General features: G+C 49.1%; 1 protein-coding gene across 1 annotated transcript in view; it reads right to left on the reverse strand.

Moving 5' to 3' along the window:
• UBR4 (ubiquitin protein ligase E3 component n-recognin 4) overlaps window positions 1–17644 on the reverse strand; it is a 127036-nt gene that overhangs the window by 51422 nt on the left and 57970 nt on the right. The window contains 18 exon segments of the mRNA XM_032232353.1: window positions 4893–5009; window positions 7398–7505; window positions 7905–8007; window positions 8712–8796; window positions 8799–8873; window positions 9747–9800; window positions 9803–9839; window positions 9842–9878; window positions 11848–11879; window positions 11882–11942; window positions 12861–12922; window positions 12924–13049; window positions 14300–14430; window position 14862; window positions 15220–15330; window positions 16302–16393; window positions 16396–16422; window positions 17308–17448. Coding sequence (XP_032088244.1) covers window positions 4893–5009; window positions 7398–7505; window positions 7905–8007; window positions 8712–8796; window positions 8799–8873; window positions 9747–9800; window positions 9803–9839; window positions 9842–9878; window positions 11848–11879; window positions 11882–11942; window positions 12861–12922; window positions 12924–13049; window positions 14300–14430; window position 14862; window positions 15220–15330; window positions 16302–16393; window positions 16396–16422; window positions 17308–17448 — 1400 coding nt within the window.

The following is a 17644-nucleotide window of genomic DNA, read 5'->3' on the forward strand; positions in this document are numbered from 1 at the left end:
TCATTTTATGCTGGTTTTTTTTATTAAAAAAAAAACCTCGTTGCTGTGAAATAGCCTATTACACACACAGAGAGAGATGGGAAGGACTGGGAAGGGGGTTGAAATGGAAAAATTGGGAGGAAAAATCAACCACCATTATTTTTCTGGTATTTTTTTCCAGGCCTTCTTCCCATCTCTAAAAGGTAAAGGTAAAAGTTCCCCTCACAGATATGTGCTAGTCGTTCCTGACTCTAGGGGGTAGTGCTCATCCCCATTTCAAAGCCGAAGAGCCAGTACTGTCCGAAGACGTCTCCGGGGTCATGTGGCCGGCAAGACTCAACACCGAAGGCGCACGGAACGCTGTTACCTTCCCACCAAAGGTGGTCCCAATTTTTCTACTTGCATTTTTTTTTACGTGCTTTCGGACTGCTAGGTTGGCAGTAGCTGGGACAAATAACGGTAGCTCGCTCCGTTAGGCGGTGCTAGGGATTTGAACTGCCGAACTTTCTGATCGACAAGCTCAGCCTCTTAGCCATTGAGCCACCACGTCCCCATCTCACACCTACCTCAAAAAGATTTTTAAAATAGGTATTTAAAAATAAACCCAGATTTCATTCACTAAAGACTAAAGACAAGGCAGCCAGGAGCCAGCCAGGGGGGATTCCGTCTCCTTCCTTCTCATAGGCTTCTGATAGCTGGGCAGGGAAAAGACCCTTCTCTGCCCAAGCCTCTGCCATGCCAGCAGAAGTCTCACCCGGAGCCAAAGCGGCCAGCGGGGCATTCTCACTGGCATCAATGCCATTTTCCCTCAGGGAGAAGGGGACCGGGTGTGGGAATGGGGGCAGATCATCACATGCAAGACAGAAGCACAGCATTTCCCAATGATAGAGCCCCGGTGGCACAGTATTACAGGCTACTTCTGTTGACTGCTAGCTGCCAGCAATTTGGCAGTTTGAGTCTCACCGGCTCAAGATTAACTCAGCCTTCCATCCTTCCGAAGTTGGTAAAACGAGGACCAAGATTGTTGGGGACAAGAGGCTGACTCTGTAAACCGCAGAGGGCTGTAAAAGCACTGTGAAGTGGTATATACATCTCAGTCCTTCCTTCCTTCCTTTCCTTCTCTCCCTCCCTTCTTCCTTTCCTTCCTTCCCTCCCAGTGGTTAGAATGCAGTATTGCAGGCTAACTCTGCCCCACTGCCAGCAGTTTGATTCTGACCAGCTCAAGATTGACTCAGCCTGAAAGGGGGCAGGAGTACCTCTGCAAGAAACGGAAAAACGTGGGCTCTGAAGAGCCTCACATAAATTCTGTCTAACAAACCAATGTCGGGACCCTTTTGGGTCAGAACTGTGGGGGGAGCGAAGAGGGAACTGTGTCTCATCAGCCCTAGAGGAGGGTAACAGGTTCCTCGTAGGTCAGAGATTAGTTCTTTGAACCAGCATCGGGGGAGGTAGCATGGAAACATGGCTACCATTAAGCTGAAGCTGCTGGCCAAAGAATCTAAGCAGGAGCGGTGTATGAAGGAATGTGAAACCTGATAAGAAGATTTAATTAACCAATTGACATAAATCAGAATTTGGAAAAGGCAAAGAACCTTGTGAGTATAAATAATATTGACGGATAGATTGCGATTTTGGCAAAAGAAAAGAAAGAAGGGGGGGAATGGAAGTTAAAAATAATTAAGCCCAAAAAGATTGGCTTGTTTGGTGACAGAAATGAGGAATACGGAGAATTGACTAACCTACTGAAATACAAATTTTGAATTTGGATTTGAAAAGATTGTGTCATTAAAAGAGATTAATTGACAATGGAGAACTCTATAAAGGAATAGAAGACGAAAGTTAAAAGCATACCAAGGAGGCTTGCTTTGTTCAAGTTTTGTCCTAATTAACATATCTTAAACAACTATTTCTCCCTTATAATCTAATCTTGTCTGAGCGATGAATGTAATGTAAAGTTTGGAAAGAAACTTTGGAAAGAAGTTTGGAAAGAAGTTTGGAAAGAAGATAAATCAGAATTTGGAAAAAGCAGGAGGGGGAGAAGAAACGAAAGTTAAAAGCATACTAAGGAGATTTGCTTTTTCCGAGCCTGTTCGACTTTGTTCTAATAAAACATATTTTAAGCAACTCTAATCAATGAGAGGTGGAATGCAACAGGGAAAAAATCAAGAAGAAACACTAGCCTGAATTTAAAACTGGATTTAAAACTATCGAGCTGTACTGCTGGAAATTATTGGTGAATCATTTGCCAGAGAAAAGAACAAAGAAAGTGAAGTGATTAAGATGTCTCCCCCTTTTCTTCCTCTCTATGTTAGCTGAACCAAAACATATAGCTGGATCATTTTTTTCTGTTTTAATTGAACTAGAATATAAGTTGGACCGGAATTGTGAAATAAGAATCTTGGAAATTTGGAACTTAAATTATAACTAACAGTATAACTAACTGTAATTTTGGAACTGGACATTATGGAAAGGTCAGACTTTGAAGAGTTGTGTGAAATTATAAAAAATATGCATAAATCATTAAAATTAAGTTTAAACAGAATTTTGAAGCCAGAATCTGAGGAGAAGCAGGAAATGAAAAGGAAGAGGGGGAGCGTAATGAAATGGTAAAAATGGTGGAAAATAATAAGCAAATAAAAGATTTATACTGGGCTTGACAGTGACATAGGTAAAATTGAAAAGGGGAGAGGTGTCCCAATAACGGGAAATAAAAAGCAGAAAAAAGATTTCACTGACTCTGACAGTGGGACAGGGAAAATTGAAGATGGGAGATATGTCCTAACAAAGGGAAATAGAAAGAAGATAAAGATTTCACTGGGCTTGACAGTGGCTTGGAGAAAATTGAAAAGAGAGACAACAGGAATAGAGAGAATTGGGACAATAGACTTGTTAGGGAAAAATCTGACATTTAGAAATTGTTATGAGGAGAATATAAAGTTGAGGCATGTGATTTACATCTTTACATGATAATTAAACTGAGTTGCTAACTGATTGAACAGGATAAAGTCGGTAAAACGAGGACCCAGATTGTTGGGGGCAAGAGGCTGACTCTGTAAACCGGTTAGAGAGGGCTGTGAAGCAGTATATGTCTAGGGGCTATTGCTATGCTAATGCTATAGGCAACCTTGAACCCAGGACTTTCTGCGAAGTTAAGATCAGGGATGGTCCTACCAGCCTGGCATGGCCAGGCGATGCAAGAACACTCATCCAGACCACCTCGGGGTTCTCCATGGCCTGTAGCCCCCCTCTTCCCCCCCCCCCCGAGGCCAAGCAAGCAGGAGGGAGAATGAAGGGGAGTCCCAAGGACTGGGCGGGGTGGGTGGGTTGCGCCCAGTCCAGCAGACTCCAGATGGCCCCAAGAGAAGCCACAGACGGGCCATCAGGGGCCTAGGGCGAATGCCACCCCACTTTCTAGCCTTTGATATCCTTTTAAAAAGAGCAGCAACAGGAGCCCCCTACACTTCAGAAGGAGGCTTAGTTTAAAAGAGGCCTGCAGGGAGGGAGGGAGGGAGAGAGAGAGAAAGAGAGAGAGAAAGAAAGAGAGAGGCAAAACGGCAATCAGCTCTGGAGTCTAATCTCCCCTCGACACACATGCCGGTGGGCACTGAGCGGAGGATTAAGAGGAGGAGAGAGGGGCTCCCAACCCCTTTCATTTGCCTCCCCTTCAAACGAGGAGCTGCTGAAAAGTCCTCTCCTTCGTTCCTCTGGAATTCGGCCAGTTGCACGATGGAAGGGGAGGCAGCCGCGCTTTTGAAGAGGCGCCAGGACGCCTGGGCTCTCTCGCCCCCACTGGTCATCTGCACTTTGACAGGTTTTGAAAAGCCCCCCCCCCACCTCTCTTCTGCACTTGGGAGGAAAAGGGGTGGGGGGGGGAGAGGCTGGTGAGCCCCAAGTGTAAATAAAACCATTAGAGAAAGCCCTTTTAAATCCAAACAAAGCCCACAGCCCATAAGCTCATTAAAATTCAATGCATCCCCAGTTCCATTTTTAACCTCTGCGCTTTTGTTATTAATATGCTTTCCGCGACATGCGCCTTTGCCAGCTTCCGCTCTGAAATGCCGCCTTAGCGCTGCACCGTTTAGCAACGGAATCCTCTTAGCGGGTTCCGAAACATGGCAGATAGCGCCTGCATCTCGGCCTACCCGACAATCCCATTTGCAAATCCTTCCTCCCTCCCCACCCACGGGTTTTTTTTTCTTTCTTTCTTTCTTTGAACCAGGGAGGGTTTGGTGGGCAAAGGCCGCCCAGGTCTGAAACCCGGAGCCCAAAGGGTTTGCAATTGGGAATGTCTTGTGTGTCGGCCTCCAGCCCTTCCAGCACCCAAATCAGAGGAGGAGGAGGAGGAGTGGGGGTGGGGGAATCAGGGTCGGCACCAGGGCAACCTGAGAGCTGAAGAGGGAATGGAGCTGGCAGAGAGAGGGGCGGAGCCGGGTCCGTCAGCCCTTAGAGGAAGAGTCAACAGCCCCTAGGTCTGGAGGTGGCTGAAGAGGACAAGGAGGAACAACTGGGTCCAGTGCCTGACTCACAGATGCACAGAAGGCAAAGGAGAGGAGAGCAGTGGAAATCTATTGGCCGGTCCTTGGGACAGAAGAGCCACCACTACTAGTGAAGCCCGTACCTTAGCTCTGGGGATAAAAGGCAGGGGGTGGAGATGAATAGATGTGGCAGACAACTATTCATCAGACTTCTTAGCCTGCAGTAAGAGAAACTTTTTGCCGGCGCTCCTAATAAAGGAATAATTGATTTAATTACAGAGGGTTCGGGGAGCTGGGTCAGAACAGGTGGCGAGGAGGGCAAATAGGGAAGGGGGAAGAAAATAGCCTTTTCCTTTCTGCCTGATGTGGACCCCATGCAGACACCTGCGTGGGGCACATACATACACACACCCTTAGCAGGCCACACTCCGTACGTACCTCACAAATGGAAGATTTTGAACCAGATTTGGTCCGGGACATGAAGACGCTCAAAAGCCTCATGATTACCAGGTGGACTTCGTTGAGTGGGGAGCGTTCGTTCTTCTTGGACACATCCTGCGAGGGAGTAGAGGAAAGAATGAGGAAAGGGCTAAGGGAAGGGATTTATGTTTGCCCAGTGACAGGTAGTCCTCGACTTACAACTGGGCACTTAGCGACTCTCCAAAGTGACTATTTGCATTAGGAAAAAAAAATTGAGTTGTGACTGTTTTTCACACACTACTGCTGCAGCGCACCCACCGCCTGGTGGCCACGTCATCAAAATTCGAACTCTTGGTGATTGCTTCAGGTTTACGACGGCTGCAGGATTCAAGGGTCACCTCTTAAGTCACCTCAGATTTACAGAGTGGGAAGGGACCTTGTAGATCATCTAGTCCAACCCTCTCCAGGCTTCTGACAAACAAAATTGATGGGGGAAGACAGATTCATTTAACAAATCGTATTCTAAAAAGGTAACGTATAAGTATAATCTTTATTGTCATTGTACTTAAATACAATGAAATTGGTTCCTATTGAACATATGTGCTAGTTGTTCCTGACTCTAGGGGGCGGTGCTCATCTCCATTTCAAAGCCGAAGAGCCAGCGCTGTCTGAAGACATCTCCGTGGCCATGTGGCCGGCATGACTCAATGCCGAAGGCGCACGGAACGCTGTTACCTTCCCACCAAAGATGGTCCCTATTTTTCTACTTGCATTTTTTATGTGCTTTCAAACTGCTATGCTGGCAGAAGCTGGGAGCTCACTCCGTTATGCGGCGCTAGGGATTCGAACCGCCAACCTTTCTGATTGATCAGCTCAGCGTCTTAGCCACTGAGCGACCCCGTCCCTTTTAACTTTTAATTAGTAGAAACCATATTCTACTAATGTAATAAATGCAATGATTCATTTAACAACTGCGGTGGGAAAAGTGATAAAATGGGGGCAATCTCACTTAAACAAGCGTTTGCTTCATGTAGCAACAGACAAGTCAGGCTCCCTGGGGGCGGGGGGCGTAACTCAAGGACTACCTGTAGTCTGAACCCTTGCCAAACACAAAACGGAGGAGGAAAAGCACCTGCATGCCCCTGATACCCTGAATTGTGATCAGTGCACATGCGCAGACCTATCTCGGATACCCCTTGTTTGCAAATACTTTGTTGTTATTTTTCAAAGCTGGCACTACGGCCTACAGATCTGACTCATTTTATGATCAGGCGGGCAGTAAACAAATTAAATATATATGGTTAAATAAATAAATAGCCAACCCATCCTGGAGCCAAAGGCAATGAATCTGAGCAATAGCCAAATGAAGCTCAACAGTCAGTCAGTTGGCTCTCCCTCAAGCTACTGCTGCCTCCTAGTGGCCAGCAGGTCAAAGGGCTTCCCAACCTGGCCTGCAAAGAGGCATTTTCTCCACAGGTCTGGCATATAGGATGATTACTGATGCTTAATAGGTTTGTTGCTTCTCTCCTTGATTGGTTCCCATCCTGAGTCACAGGTTTGACTTAGGATGGAAACCAATCAAGGAGAGAAGCAACCTGGAATTAAGGAGAAACTTCCTAACAGGGAGGACAATGAACCAGTGGAACAGAAGTTGCCTCCAGAAATTGTTGGCAGAAGCTGGGACAAGTCACCGAGCTCATTGTGTTCAGGATTCAAACCGCCAACCTTTCTGATTGACAAGCTCAGCATCTTAGCCACTGCGTCCCTATGGGGTTGGGCTAGAAGACCTCTACGGTCCCTTCCAGCTCTATTCTGATTGGGGTGTCAGGTAGGAGCTGCTGCCTCTCATCATTCACGTCTCATGGGGGGGGGGAGGGGGGTTGTCATTGAAAGAGAGAGAGAGACAGAGAGACAGAGAGGAGAGAGACAGAGAGAGACACAGAGAGAATGAGAGAGAATGAGAGAGGGAGACACAGAGAGAGAATGAGAGAGAGACAGAGAGAATGAGAGAGAGAGAATGAGTGAGAGACACAGAAAGAGTATGAGAGACAGAGAGGGAATGAGAGAGAGAGACACACAGAGAGAATGAGAGAGAATGAGAGAGAGAATGAGAGACACAGAGAGAATGAGAGAGAGCATGAGAGAGAATGAGAGAGAGTGAGAGAGAGAGAATGAGAGAGACAGAGAGAATGAGTGGGAGACACAGAGAGAGAATGAGAGAGACAGAGAGAATGAGAGAGAGAATGAGCGAGACACAGAGAGAGTATGAGAGACACGGAGAGAATGAGAGAAAGAGAGAGACACAAAGATAGATAGATAGTAGATAGATAGATAGATAGATAGATAGAGGATGGATGGATGGATGGATGGATGGATGGATGGATGGATGGATGGATGGATAGAGAGAGACAGACCCCTTTTGGTGATGGGCTGCTTAAGGGCATTACCACCATCCCCCCGCAACCCCCATGAGTTCCTGAAATGTTTGGGTGGGTGGGTGGGAGAGAGAATGGTGTTAGTTACCTTCTTCTCCATGCAGAGCTCAGCAATCAACTGGGCCAGAAGGTTGTCAAGTGCCCCTTTGTCTTTTTCTTCATCGCCATCGAGGTCTGTGGTCAGCATCAGGATCACCTGGGGACAAAGTGTATTGAAGTGCAAAATCAGAGATAACAACTGGGGAACTGGGGAACAACCCCCCCCCGCCCCACTACTTGGTGGACAGAAGTCTCCCACCCACCCACTCCTGCCTTCCAAATCACACTAAAAAGCATTCAAATAATACACTCTAGTGTTCAGCCGCAAAAGCAGGGTCAGCGAGAGGCGCTGTACCAAGGGGGACCTTCCGTATTCCCAGGCTGCGCTTAGGATACTGGGCAGCATTAGGAGAGAAACTGAATCTGGTCTTTGAGTACCAGTCCAAGAAGAAGAGGGAGAAGCAGAGAAGGGAACCACAGCTAGGGGGAAACGCCTGGCAAACCTCAGCCCATACGCACCCCAAAGATGGCATGGGGAAGAGTCGTTCAGACCCACCTGCATGTAGGGGATGGCCCGGACCCCGCCCACGTTCCTCAGCTGGGGAAGGGTCTGCAGCAGCCGTTCCAGCAGCATCAGCCTGACCATGTGCAACCTGGAAAAGACAGAGAGAGCAGGAAAGAGAAAGAGAGGGAGGCATAGAGAGAGGCGGAGAGAAAAGAGAGAGAGAGGGAGGAGAGAAAAGGGAGGGAGGAGAAAGAAAGGAGGGAGGGAGGGAGAGAGAGGGGGAAAGAAAAAGAAGGAAAGAGAAAGAGAGGGGGGAGGGAGAGAGAGGGGAGAAGAGAAAAGAGGGAGGGAAAGGGGGGGGAGCGCGTGGGAGACAGAGAAAGAGTGGGAGGGGAGAGAAAGAGAGAGAAAGGAGGAGAGGGAGGGATGGAAGGAGAGAGAGAGGAAAGAGGGAGGAGAAAGGCATGGTGAGGCTGGCTGTAAAATCACACTCTGGCAACGCATGAAGGTGTCCCATTTTAGCCCAGTTGATTGGCAGAATGGGGATGTAAGCCCTGGGAAAGGGAAGGGCCTAGCCACCCAACAGTTAACCGCCCCCCCCACTGTTCATCCACCCCCACGGCTTCCAACAGACCAATCAGAAGCCATGGGACACGGGCTCTTCCCCATGCCATGAATGTTCCAGAGCAAGCTTTTCCCCTCCCGCCACCCCCCTCCTCCCTTCCCCTTCACCACCTCAGCCTTCCCGCCTGCAGTTTGACTCACAACCATTTCGGTTTCCCAGGTTGGGGAGCGTGAAGAGGGCCGTGGCCCTTCCCAGCCTCCACTCACCCATCCCAAGCAGGAAGAGGTTCTCTGCCTGTGTGGCGTGGACATCTGCTCGCCTTGCCCTAGCCTTCCGAGCCTTCGCCCTACGGTCTGCCAGTGGCGGTTTGAGTGGCCACGTGCTGGAGCTGATGCTTCCGGGACCTGCCGGATGGCCTTCGGCCGTGTGTCTCCATGCGCTGCTTCGGCCGGACACTGCAAGGGAGAGGCCAGGAGGATGAGCCACCGGTGGTCCCTGGAGGTCACGGCCAGGGGTGTCAAACTCAGGGGCTGTATCTGGCCACGGGCGGGCCTGGAAACAGCAAAGGACTGGCCCGCAGGGCCTCCACCAGCAAAAATGGCACTCAGAAGAGCGACAGGCGACATCCCGAGCTCTCTTTCACTGGCAGAAAGTTGCAGGAGCATTCACGCCAAAACGGGAGCTCGGGAGCCATTTTCGCAGGCAAAGTGCTCAGGTCACACATCAATGTGGGAATTGAAGAACAAAGACAAATCAGAATATTGAAGATCTGGGACAAATTTTATCGAGGGTTGGAACAAAAATTGAAAAGACCCAAAATAAGCAATGACTAGGATGGCGATTATAGAATCATGTATGAACACCTAACAGGAAAGTGTGTATAAGATAAAAATAAAGATCGTGGTTGGAATGACATATTTTTATTTTGGAAATACTGAATAGCAGAAATGTAAATCAGCATGACGGTATAGGCGTAGCTTTATATTTGGTATCTATGGCAAAGTCTTTGCCAGGAAGGTTGCACTGTGTCCAATGTTTTAATTCAGGAATAAAAAACTTTTTTTTTTTTAAAAAAAAGGCCACCACATCAAATGTCACAATGAGTGACATTGGTGGCAGGCCCCATTGGCCCTCCCGAAATCAACACAACTCTGATGCGGCCCTCAATGAAATCGAGTTTGCACCCTGGTCTGGTGTGGGGGAGGAGAGGAAGCCCCCCCCCCATCTTTCCCAGGCTAGGCCGGAGAGTCTTCAGCCGGACCGAAAAGGCAGTGCTCCCCCGCCTCCCCCCAAAGGGAAGGGTAAACCGAGAGGGGCGATTATTACACGGCTCGCCTGCCCAGAGTCCACGCACGCCCCGCTCTCGGAGCCCACGCTGCCCCGTGGTCGGCTGGGGAGGTGCGGAGCGTGGAGCCGTCTGGTCTGCGGCCGTGCTGCCTTCGTAGTCGGAGGGGCTGGAGCTAGGAGAGTAAGGAGAGTGTTACAAGTTTAAAAACGGCATGAGCTGCGTCGACCACGGGGACCAGCCCGAAGTGGGGCTGCTTTGGAGAGCTTACCGATTTTCGGGATAAGACGCACCAAGATTTTGAAGAGGCAAATTTAAAAAAAAAAAAGCTTTTGCACTCTGCAGACCTCCCCACATGGCCCGTTTTTGCGAAAATAGGCCCATTTTTTTAAGAAAAGGGCATGAATAGACTTAGGAGGCTGCGAGGGTCTGGGGGGTGCCCCCCAAGAGCAAAAATCGGCTTGTTTTTCATTGAAAGGGCCTGTTTTTTAATCATAAAAATAGCATGCATAGCCTTTATAGGCTTTCAGAGTGCTCCTGGGGGCTGGAGGGGGGCAAAAACACTGCAGAAATGGCCTGTTTTCGCTCATGTTGCCCTACCAGCTACAGGAGCACTCGGAAGCCACTAAAGGCTATGCATGGGCATTTTCAAACACAAAAAAGAGGGGGGGGGTGTTGGGAGGCCAAAAATGCTGTATTCAGTATATTCAGATTTTCACCCTCTTTTTTGAGGGAAAAAGGTGCGTCTTATATTCCGCTTATATTCCGCAAAATACGGTAGGTTTCTTTGGGCAGGCCGAAGAAATGAGGGCCTGGGCTTCACTGCTGGATCCCTTTTGAAATCCCCTTCAAAACAAACAGGGGAGGGATCTGTTCGAATTGGAGGCAACAAGGACCAGAGTGGATAATTTAAAAAAAAAAATCAGTTTTTTTAAAATTTAAATCGGATTGTTTTAACTTTTATCAAATTAATTTTAATAAAATGCTTTTGGAGTTAAAAAAAATCTATCCAAAGATAGTTTTCTATTTAAGATACATTAATAATTTATTTTATTCGGCATGAAATGGAGCTTAGTTATGTAGCATGAGGCTGTGTGTTCTGCAATATTTACATTTTTGGGAAACCCATTCAATGAATCCCAGCTCTGCAAGCTAAAGACCCCTCGCATCCTGGATATCAATTGTTTCAACTCCTACCCCCAAACGACACTATAGAGCACTGCACACCAAGACAACTAGACACAAGAACAGTTTTTCCCCCGAACGCCATCATTCTGCTTAACAAATAATTCCCACAAAACTGTCAAACGGTTCACTAAGTATGCATTACTATTACTATTAGTCTTCTCAGCGTTCCTATCACCCATCTCCTCCCACTTATGACTGCAGGACTGTAACTTTGTTGCTGGTAGACTGATATTGTTTCCTAGTATTATTTGATTACTTCTTTGTACCCTATGACTATCATTAAGTGTTGTACCTTATGATTAGTGACAAATGTATCTTTTCTTTTATGTACACTGAGAGCATCTGCACCAAAGACAAATTCCTTGTGTGTCCAATCACACTTGGCCAATAAGGAATTCTACTCTATTCTATTCTAAATAGGAAGCCTTCATTTTGTTTGCAAATAATCATATTAAAGATTCTAACTACCAGAAAAGAATGAGTCCTTACATTTAAAGAGCACCTGTCATTTCAGTCCCTCGTGGCAGCGCCCGTTAGCGGGCATCCACTCACCTGCTGCCCACCACGTCCCTCACCTTGTTGTGTCCCCACCACATCACCAGCCGTCCCAGTAAAGCGAAGGGGACGGTCGGTGAGTCAACAGTGGGTCAAAGGAGGAGGACAGAGATGACAGTTGCTCTTTAAAAAGTATGACTGAAATCGAGTTGATTCAAATCAAGCCTTTGTCAGTTTCCGAAAGATGCCCTAATTAATTCATGAGCCTCGAGTCAAGTTTCAAAGGAAAACCAGTCATTTATTAGGAACACCATTTCGGCAATACTGCATTGCAGTCAGATCTAAAGCTCATTTGAATGAATGGCTGAACTTTACCCCTGTTCCTTCCTTCCCCTCAGTCTCGCGAGAGGCATCCGATCCAGGTAGCCTTCCCTTGCCTCACCCAACCCAAGGTACCTGACGCAGTGGTGTCTGACAGAGTCCCGACATCCAGATAGAGAAGATCTGGGGGCCGTGTCCGGAAACAGCCCCAGGCTTTTGCAGGCCGAGCGCGCTGCTTGCTGCTGCCTACGTGAGAAAAAAGAGAGGAAAAAGAAGGGCAGGAGAAATCAACACCGGGGGTATGGAGTAACCCACAAACCTCTGTTTTTCTTCCTCCATATCATAATAGAAATGCCCTTAGACTTATATACCGAGTCACAGTGCTTAACAGACCCTCTCTAGCAGTTTACGAGGTCAGCATATTTGCCCCCACCCCCAACAATCTGGCTCCTCATTTTACCAACCGCGGAAAGACGGAAGGCTGAGTCAATCTTGAGCCAGTCAGTCAGGATAGAACTCCTGACAGAGGGCAGAGTCAGCCTGCATACTGCATTTTAACCACTGGAGGGAGGGAAGGAAGGAAGGAAGGAAGGGCACTTAAACTATATACCGTTTCACAGTGCTTTATATCCCTCTGTAAGTGGTTTACACAGTTAGCCTATTGTCCCCAACAATCTGGGTCCTCATTTTATTGACCTTGGAAGGACGGAAGGCTGAGTCAACCTTGAGCCAGTCAGAATCGAACTGTTGGCAGTGAGCAGTGAGTTAGCCTGCAATACTGCATTCTAACCACTACACCACTACGGCTCTTATAAAGCAATAGCACAGAGACTTATATACCGCTTCAGTGCTTTACAGCCCTCTCTAAGCGGTTTACAGAGTCGGCTTATTGCCCCCAATGAATCTGGGGCCTCGTTTTACCCACCTCGGAAAGATGGGTCCACCTTGAGCCTGGTGAATTCGAACTGCCAAATTGCAGGCGGCTGGCAGGCAGGCGTAGCCTGCAGTACCTCACTCTAACCACTGCGCCACCGAGGCTCACCGCAGATCCCTCCATTCTCCTTGCTTGACAGCACTGACCTTGCCTTGACCAGGTTTATAAAGGAGGCTTACACACACACACACACACTGCAGAAAGGAAGGGGCTGCTGGCCTCTTCTCACCCTGCTGGTCCTGTTGCAGGCTCAAGGCAATGGCCAGTTCGACCATGGTTTCAATCGTCAGCATCGGGTGGGATGTCCAGCATGGGGGGGAAGCCCTCGGCCCCAGCCAGTAGAGCCTCCAGGGAGAGCGGGTTCCCATTGTTCACGTTGTCAGCGGTTTCCAGGACCATCGATTCGGACTAGGAGTAGGAGAGAGCCAAAGCATTGTAACCGTAATGGAGTTGGAAGGGACTTGGAGGTCATCTCGTTCAACCCCCTGCTCACGCAGGAGACCTATACTAGGGGTTCGAACTGCTGACCTTTCTGATCGACAAGCTCAGTGTCTTAGCCACTGACCAGGGGTCATCACTGACCTGGTGGGCCGGCACCAGAGGTGGTATTCAGACGGTTCGGAACGGTTCACCCAAACTGGTAGTGGAAATTGCTACACCCGCCCTGGACTCTATGCTGTCCTATTTAGGCATGTTTTCAAGCGGCACACATGCGTGCAAGCCGTGCTGGCAAGCAAAGCGTGTGCACAGACGGCTGTACGCAGGCGTCAACAGGCTCATATTTGTGAACGGGTAGGAAAAGTACCGTATTTTTCAGAGTATAAGACGCACCTTTTTTCCCTCGAAAAGAGGGTGAAAATATGGGTGCATCTTATCCACTGAATACAGCATTTTTTGCCTCCGGAAAACCTCGCCCCCTTCGCAAAAATGGCCGTGCATAGCCTTTAGGAGGCTTCCAGAGTGTTCCTGGGGGCTGGCAAGGGCAGAAATGAGCGAAAAACGGGCCGTTCTTTGCTCCATTTTGCCCCCCCCCAGCCCCCAGGATCAGTCTATAAGTCCCCTAAAGGCTCTGCATGCCCTTTTTTGACAAAATCGGGCTGTTTTTTGTTCTTGGGGGGCACCCCCAGAAGCCCTCTACAAGCCTCCTAAAGGCTATTCATGCCCTTTTCTTTTAAAAAATGGGCCTGTTTTCGCAAAAAACGAACCATTTTTGGGAGGTCTGCAGAGTACAAAACTTTTTAAAAAATTTGCCTCTTCAAAATCTTGGTGCATCTTATACTCCAGTACGTCTTATACTCCGAAAAATACGGTAAGTTGAATACCACCTCTGGTCAACACCAGTCCGTGGCATGCCAGAAATTGAGCCACGCAAACAAGCGAAGCCCCCATCTGCGGGATACAGGCAGCATGCAAAACCACACCCTTTCCAGTCCGGGGTAAAACCTCTCTCCACAGAACCGGTCCCTGGTACTCAAAAGATTGGAGGCAGTTCCATTAAATGCATCCTCCCATTATTCCTCTGGGGGAGCTATATATACCCTTTGACACCCCTCTGAGTGATTATTAACTTTAAGACACCCTTCCATGCACACCCCAGTGAAGCATCCCGATTGCCCCTGAGTGGGAGGGCCGGATTCCCTCGCCAGCCGTGGACTCACCACCATCTCAAAGTCTCCGTGGTCCACTTCGTTTTGTTCCTGGCTCTCCTGCCGAATGTCCTCCCCGCTGGGCAGGCCGGAGGTCTGCATCTTGTCATCGGCATCGTCGTCATCATAATCGTCTTTGTCTCCTGGATGTTAAAAAAAAAAAAGAAGAAGAGAGAAAGTCCTGTGAAACCCTGCCAGATGCACGAGAGAGCAGGGGGGAAACAGGACGGAGAGAGAGGGGGAGAATGGGAGGAAGACATGAGAAAGAGAGAAGAAGGGAGGGAGAGATGAAAAGATAGAGGGGGAGAAAATAACGAGGGAGGTGAGGTTGATGAAGAGAGGGAGGGAGAAATGAGAAAGGGAGGGAGGGAGAGATAAGAAAGATAGAGGGGGAGGGAGACAGATGAGAAAGAGTGTGAGAGAGAAGAGCGAGGGAGGGAGAGATGAGGAAGAGAAGGAGAGATGAGGGAGAGGAAGAGAGGTGGAAGGAAGTGAGAGACAGAGAGGGAGAGAAGGAGAGAGAAACGTGGACAGGGCAAGACAATTTCTGCAGTCCCAGCCAGGGGGACGGGACCCTCTCATGAATGGAGAGATGCTCCTGGGGTCTCCTCAAAGACAAGCCAGGGGCTTCTCTAGGGCAGTGTTTTTCAACCACTGTGCCGCGGCACACTAGTGTGCCGTGACATAGTGTAAGGTGTGCCGTGGGAAAAACACCTTATATATAGTCAATATAGGCACAGAGTTAAATTTTTTTAACATTTTCTAATGGTGGTGTGCCTCGTGATTTTTTTCATGAAAAAAGTGTGCCTTTGCACAAAAAAAGGTTGAAAAACACTGCTCTAGGGGAAGAGACGCCCTCCCTGGCGGGACTTCCCACGAGGTTTCCCTTGTCCGTGCCCCAGGCTCCAAAGCAGGGCTCCCCCCACCCTTACCCATGGGGTGTTGCTTCGAGGGGATGAAGGCAAGGTTACGTGTCTCCTCTTGTTCCTGGGCCTCAGCACTCGGATCAGCGCTTGCTTGCAAGAGAAGCTCACAGCTGGATCCTGGAAGGCAAAGCGGCAAATCAAAAGTGTATTGAGGGAGAAGGGTGGCAACGGCCTGGTGTGGGGCAGTAATGAACTCTCAAGTGGACTCAGACTTCAGGTCCTCTGCCCGAAAAGCTCACAGGTGCAGCCCTCCAGAGGAATCTTCTAGCCACATGCGCACATGCTGTTCAGACCTAGCTGAACTTGGTTTGTCATGGATGCAGCCTAAGAAGCTAGATCAGTGATGGCGCAGGTGCACGCTCGCCGGGGACACAACCTGGAAGAGGAGCTTGCCAGGGGGCATGCGCGCACTGGGAAACGAACTTCTAGTTTCCAGCGGGTGCACTTCCGGTTTTTGGCACACACACTTCCGGCTTTCGTCGCACATGTGAAAACACAATGATCAGCTGGCACAGGCCAGAAAATGGAAGCCCAGCTCTTCGGTTTCTGGCATTGACACATGCACAAGCTGATCATCATGTGCACGTGCATATGCGCGCCAGAAGCCCAGAAGAGGAAGAGACGAAGCCTTACATGCCAGGCGATATGGCTCCGTGTGATTGGCACTTTCACATCCGGCTGTGATTGGCACTTTCTGGTTGGGGATTATGGAAGCTGACACCCAGCAGGAATCCAGGCCAGGCAGCCAGAGGAGAGTTGGACTAGTAGAGGCTGCCGAGTTCTCAGAGCCTTTTTCCTACCCTCTTCTGGGGACTGCAGGAGGAGGAGGAGGAGCAGAAAGCCCCTCCTACCCTCTCCTCCTCACCAGGATGCCAATTCCACCAGGGTTGGATGCTCCCTGCCACAGAGCCAACCAGCAGCCAAGGGTGCCAGAGACAAGCCAGGCCTCTCCTGCTGTTCTCTCTGGGGTCCTTGGTTGGCCTCCTCTGCTGAGTGGGGAGTGGGGGGGGGGAGCACTCTGCCCTTCTACAAAGACATGCCCAGGTCGCTTGAGAATGGACCCAAGATGCAGCCCTGAAACAACGTACCGGGCACAGCAACATCTGCATGTAGATTTTGGAGGCAACGTTGATGCAGTCCAGCTCGCAGATGCAATATCCATGGAGGATGTCTATGAGGCGTTGACAGTGGCCTCGACGTGGGTCAGCCCTGCAGAGAGGAAGTGGGAGGAGAGCTCAGGGAAAGTGGGACTCCTGTGCACAATGGCCAGGTGCCCTTTCTGCTCCAGGGGAGGGAGGGAGGGAGGAGGGGCAAGGGAAGGAGGGTGGGGAGGAAGGAAGGAGGGGAGAGAAAGGAAGAAAGAGAGAAAAAGAAAGAAATGAGAGAAAAAAGAAAGAGAAAGGAAGGAGGAGAGAGAAAGAAACAACCAGGGAAAGAGGAGAACGAGAAAAGAAAGAAGAAAGAAGAAAAGAAAAAGAAAGAAAAAGAAAGGAAGGAAGAGGAGGAGGAAGGAAAAGCAGGTTGGAAAGAGAAAGAGGGTGGGCGAAAAAGAAAGGGAGAGAAAGGAAGAATGAGAGAGAAAGGAAGGAAAAGAGAGAAAAAAGAGAAGAAAGGAAGAAAAGAAGGAGAAAAAAAAGGAGGAGGAAAGAAACAAACAGGGAAAGAGAACGAGAGAGAAAGGAAGAAAGAAAAGAAAAAGAAGAAAAGAAAGGAAGGAAGGAAGAGGGAGGAAGGAAAAGCAGGTTGGAAGAGAAAGAGGGAGGGAGAAAAAGAAAGAGGGAGAGAAAGAAAGAAAGGAAAGGAAAGAAAAAGAAAAAGAGGGAGGGAGGAAAAGGAAGATGGGAAAGAGAGAGAGAAAGAAAAAGGAGGAAGAGAAGGGAAGGGAGGGAGGGAGTGGATTGTTGAGAGGAACTTGGAGGACATAATCCATTACAGGGTCCAGAGACAGAAGGCAGCCTGAACAGTTCAGCTGGACAAATATTGTGTGTGTGAAGCCTGCCAAGACGCTGTGTGTGCTTGGCCTGGAACTCTCTGCAGGGCTGCTGTCGCCCTGGCAGCCAGGTCCGATCCCCGCTCGAGAAAGACGGTACCCACCTGGCAGGCAAGCAGGCGCCAGGAAGGCATTCTTGGGTTTCGAGGCATGGAGTTTCCAGAAATGGTTGACCAGCTGGGTTATAAAGCTGCACCCTTCTCCTTCTGGGGCCTTTGCAGCCTCCTGCCCTTCTTCGATGCTTTCTGAAGTTTAAGGAAAGGCTGAGCAGATGGAATCCCCCCCCAAACCACACCCCATTTCTCCTCCCCCCCCAAAAAAAACAGAAGTGAGGGGGGGAGTGTTGTGGCCCAGCAGGATCCGGTAGAGCTGCTGATGGACTTGGATAGTGAGGAACCATATGAGTCTGCTATGGAAGATGTGGAGGACCCTGGGCAGGGT

This window comes from Thamnophis elegans, chromosome 15, assembly GCF_009769535.1.
Source record: "Thamnophis elegans isolate rThaEle1 chromosome 15, rThaEle1.pri, whole genome shotgun sequence".
NCBI classification, from domain to species: domain Eukaryota; kingdom Metazoa; phylum Chordata; class Lepidosauria; order Squamata; family Colubridae; genus Thamnophis; species Thamnophis elegans.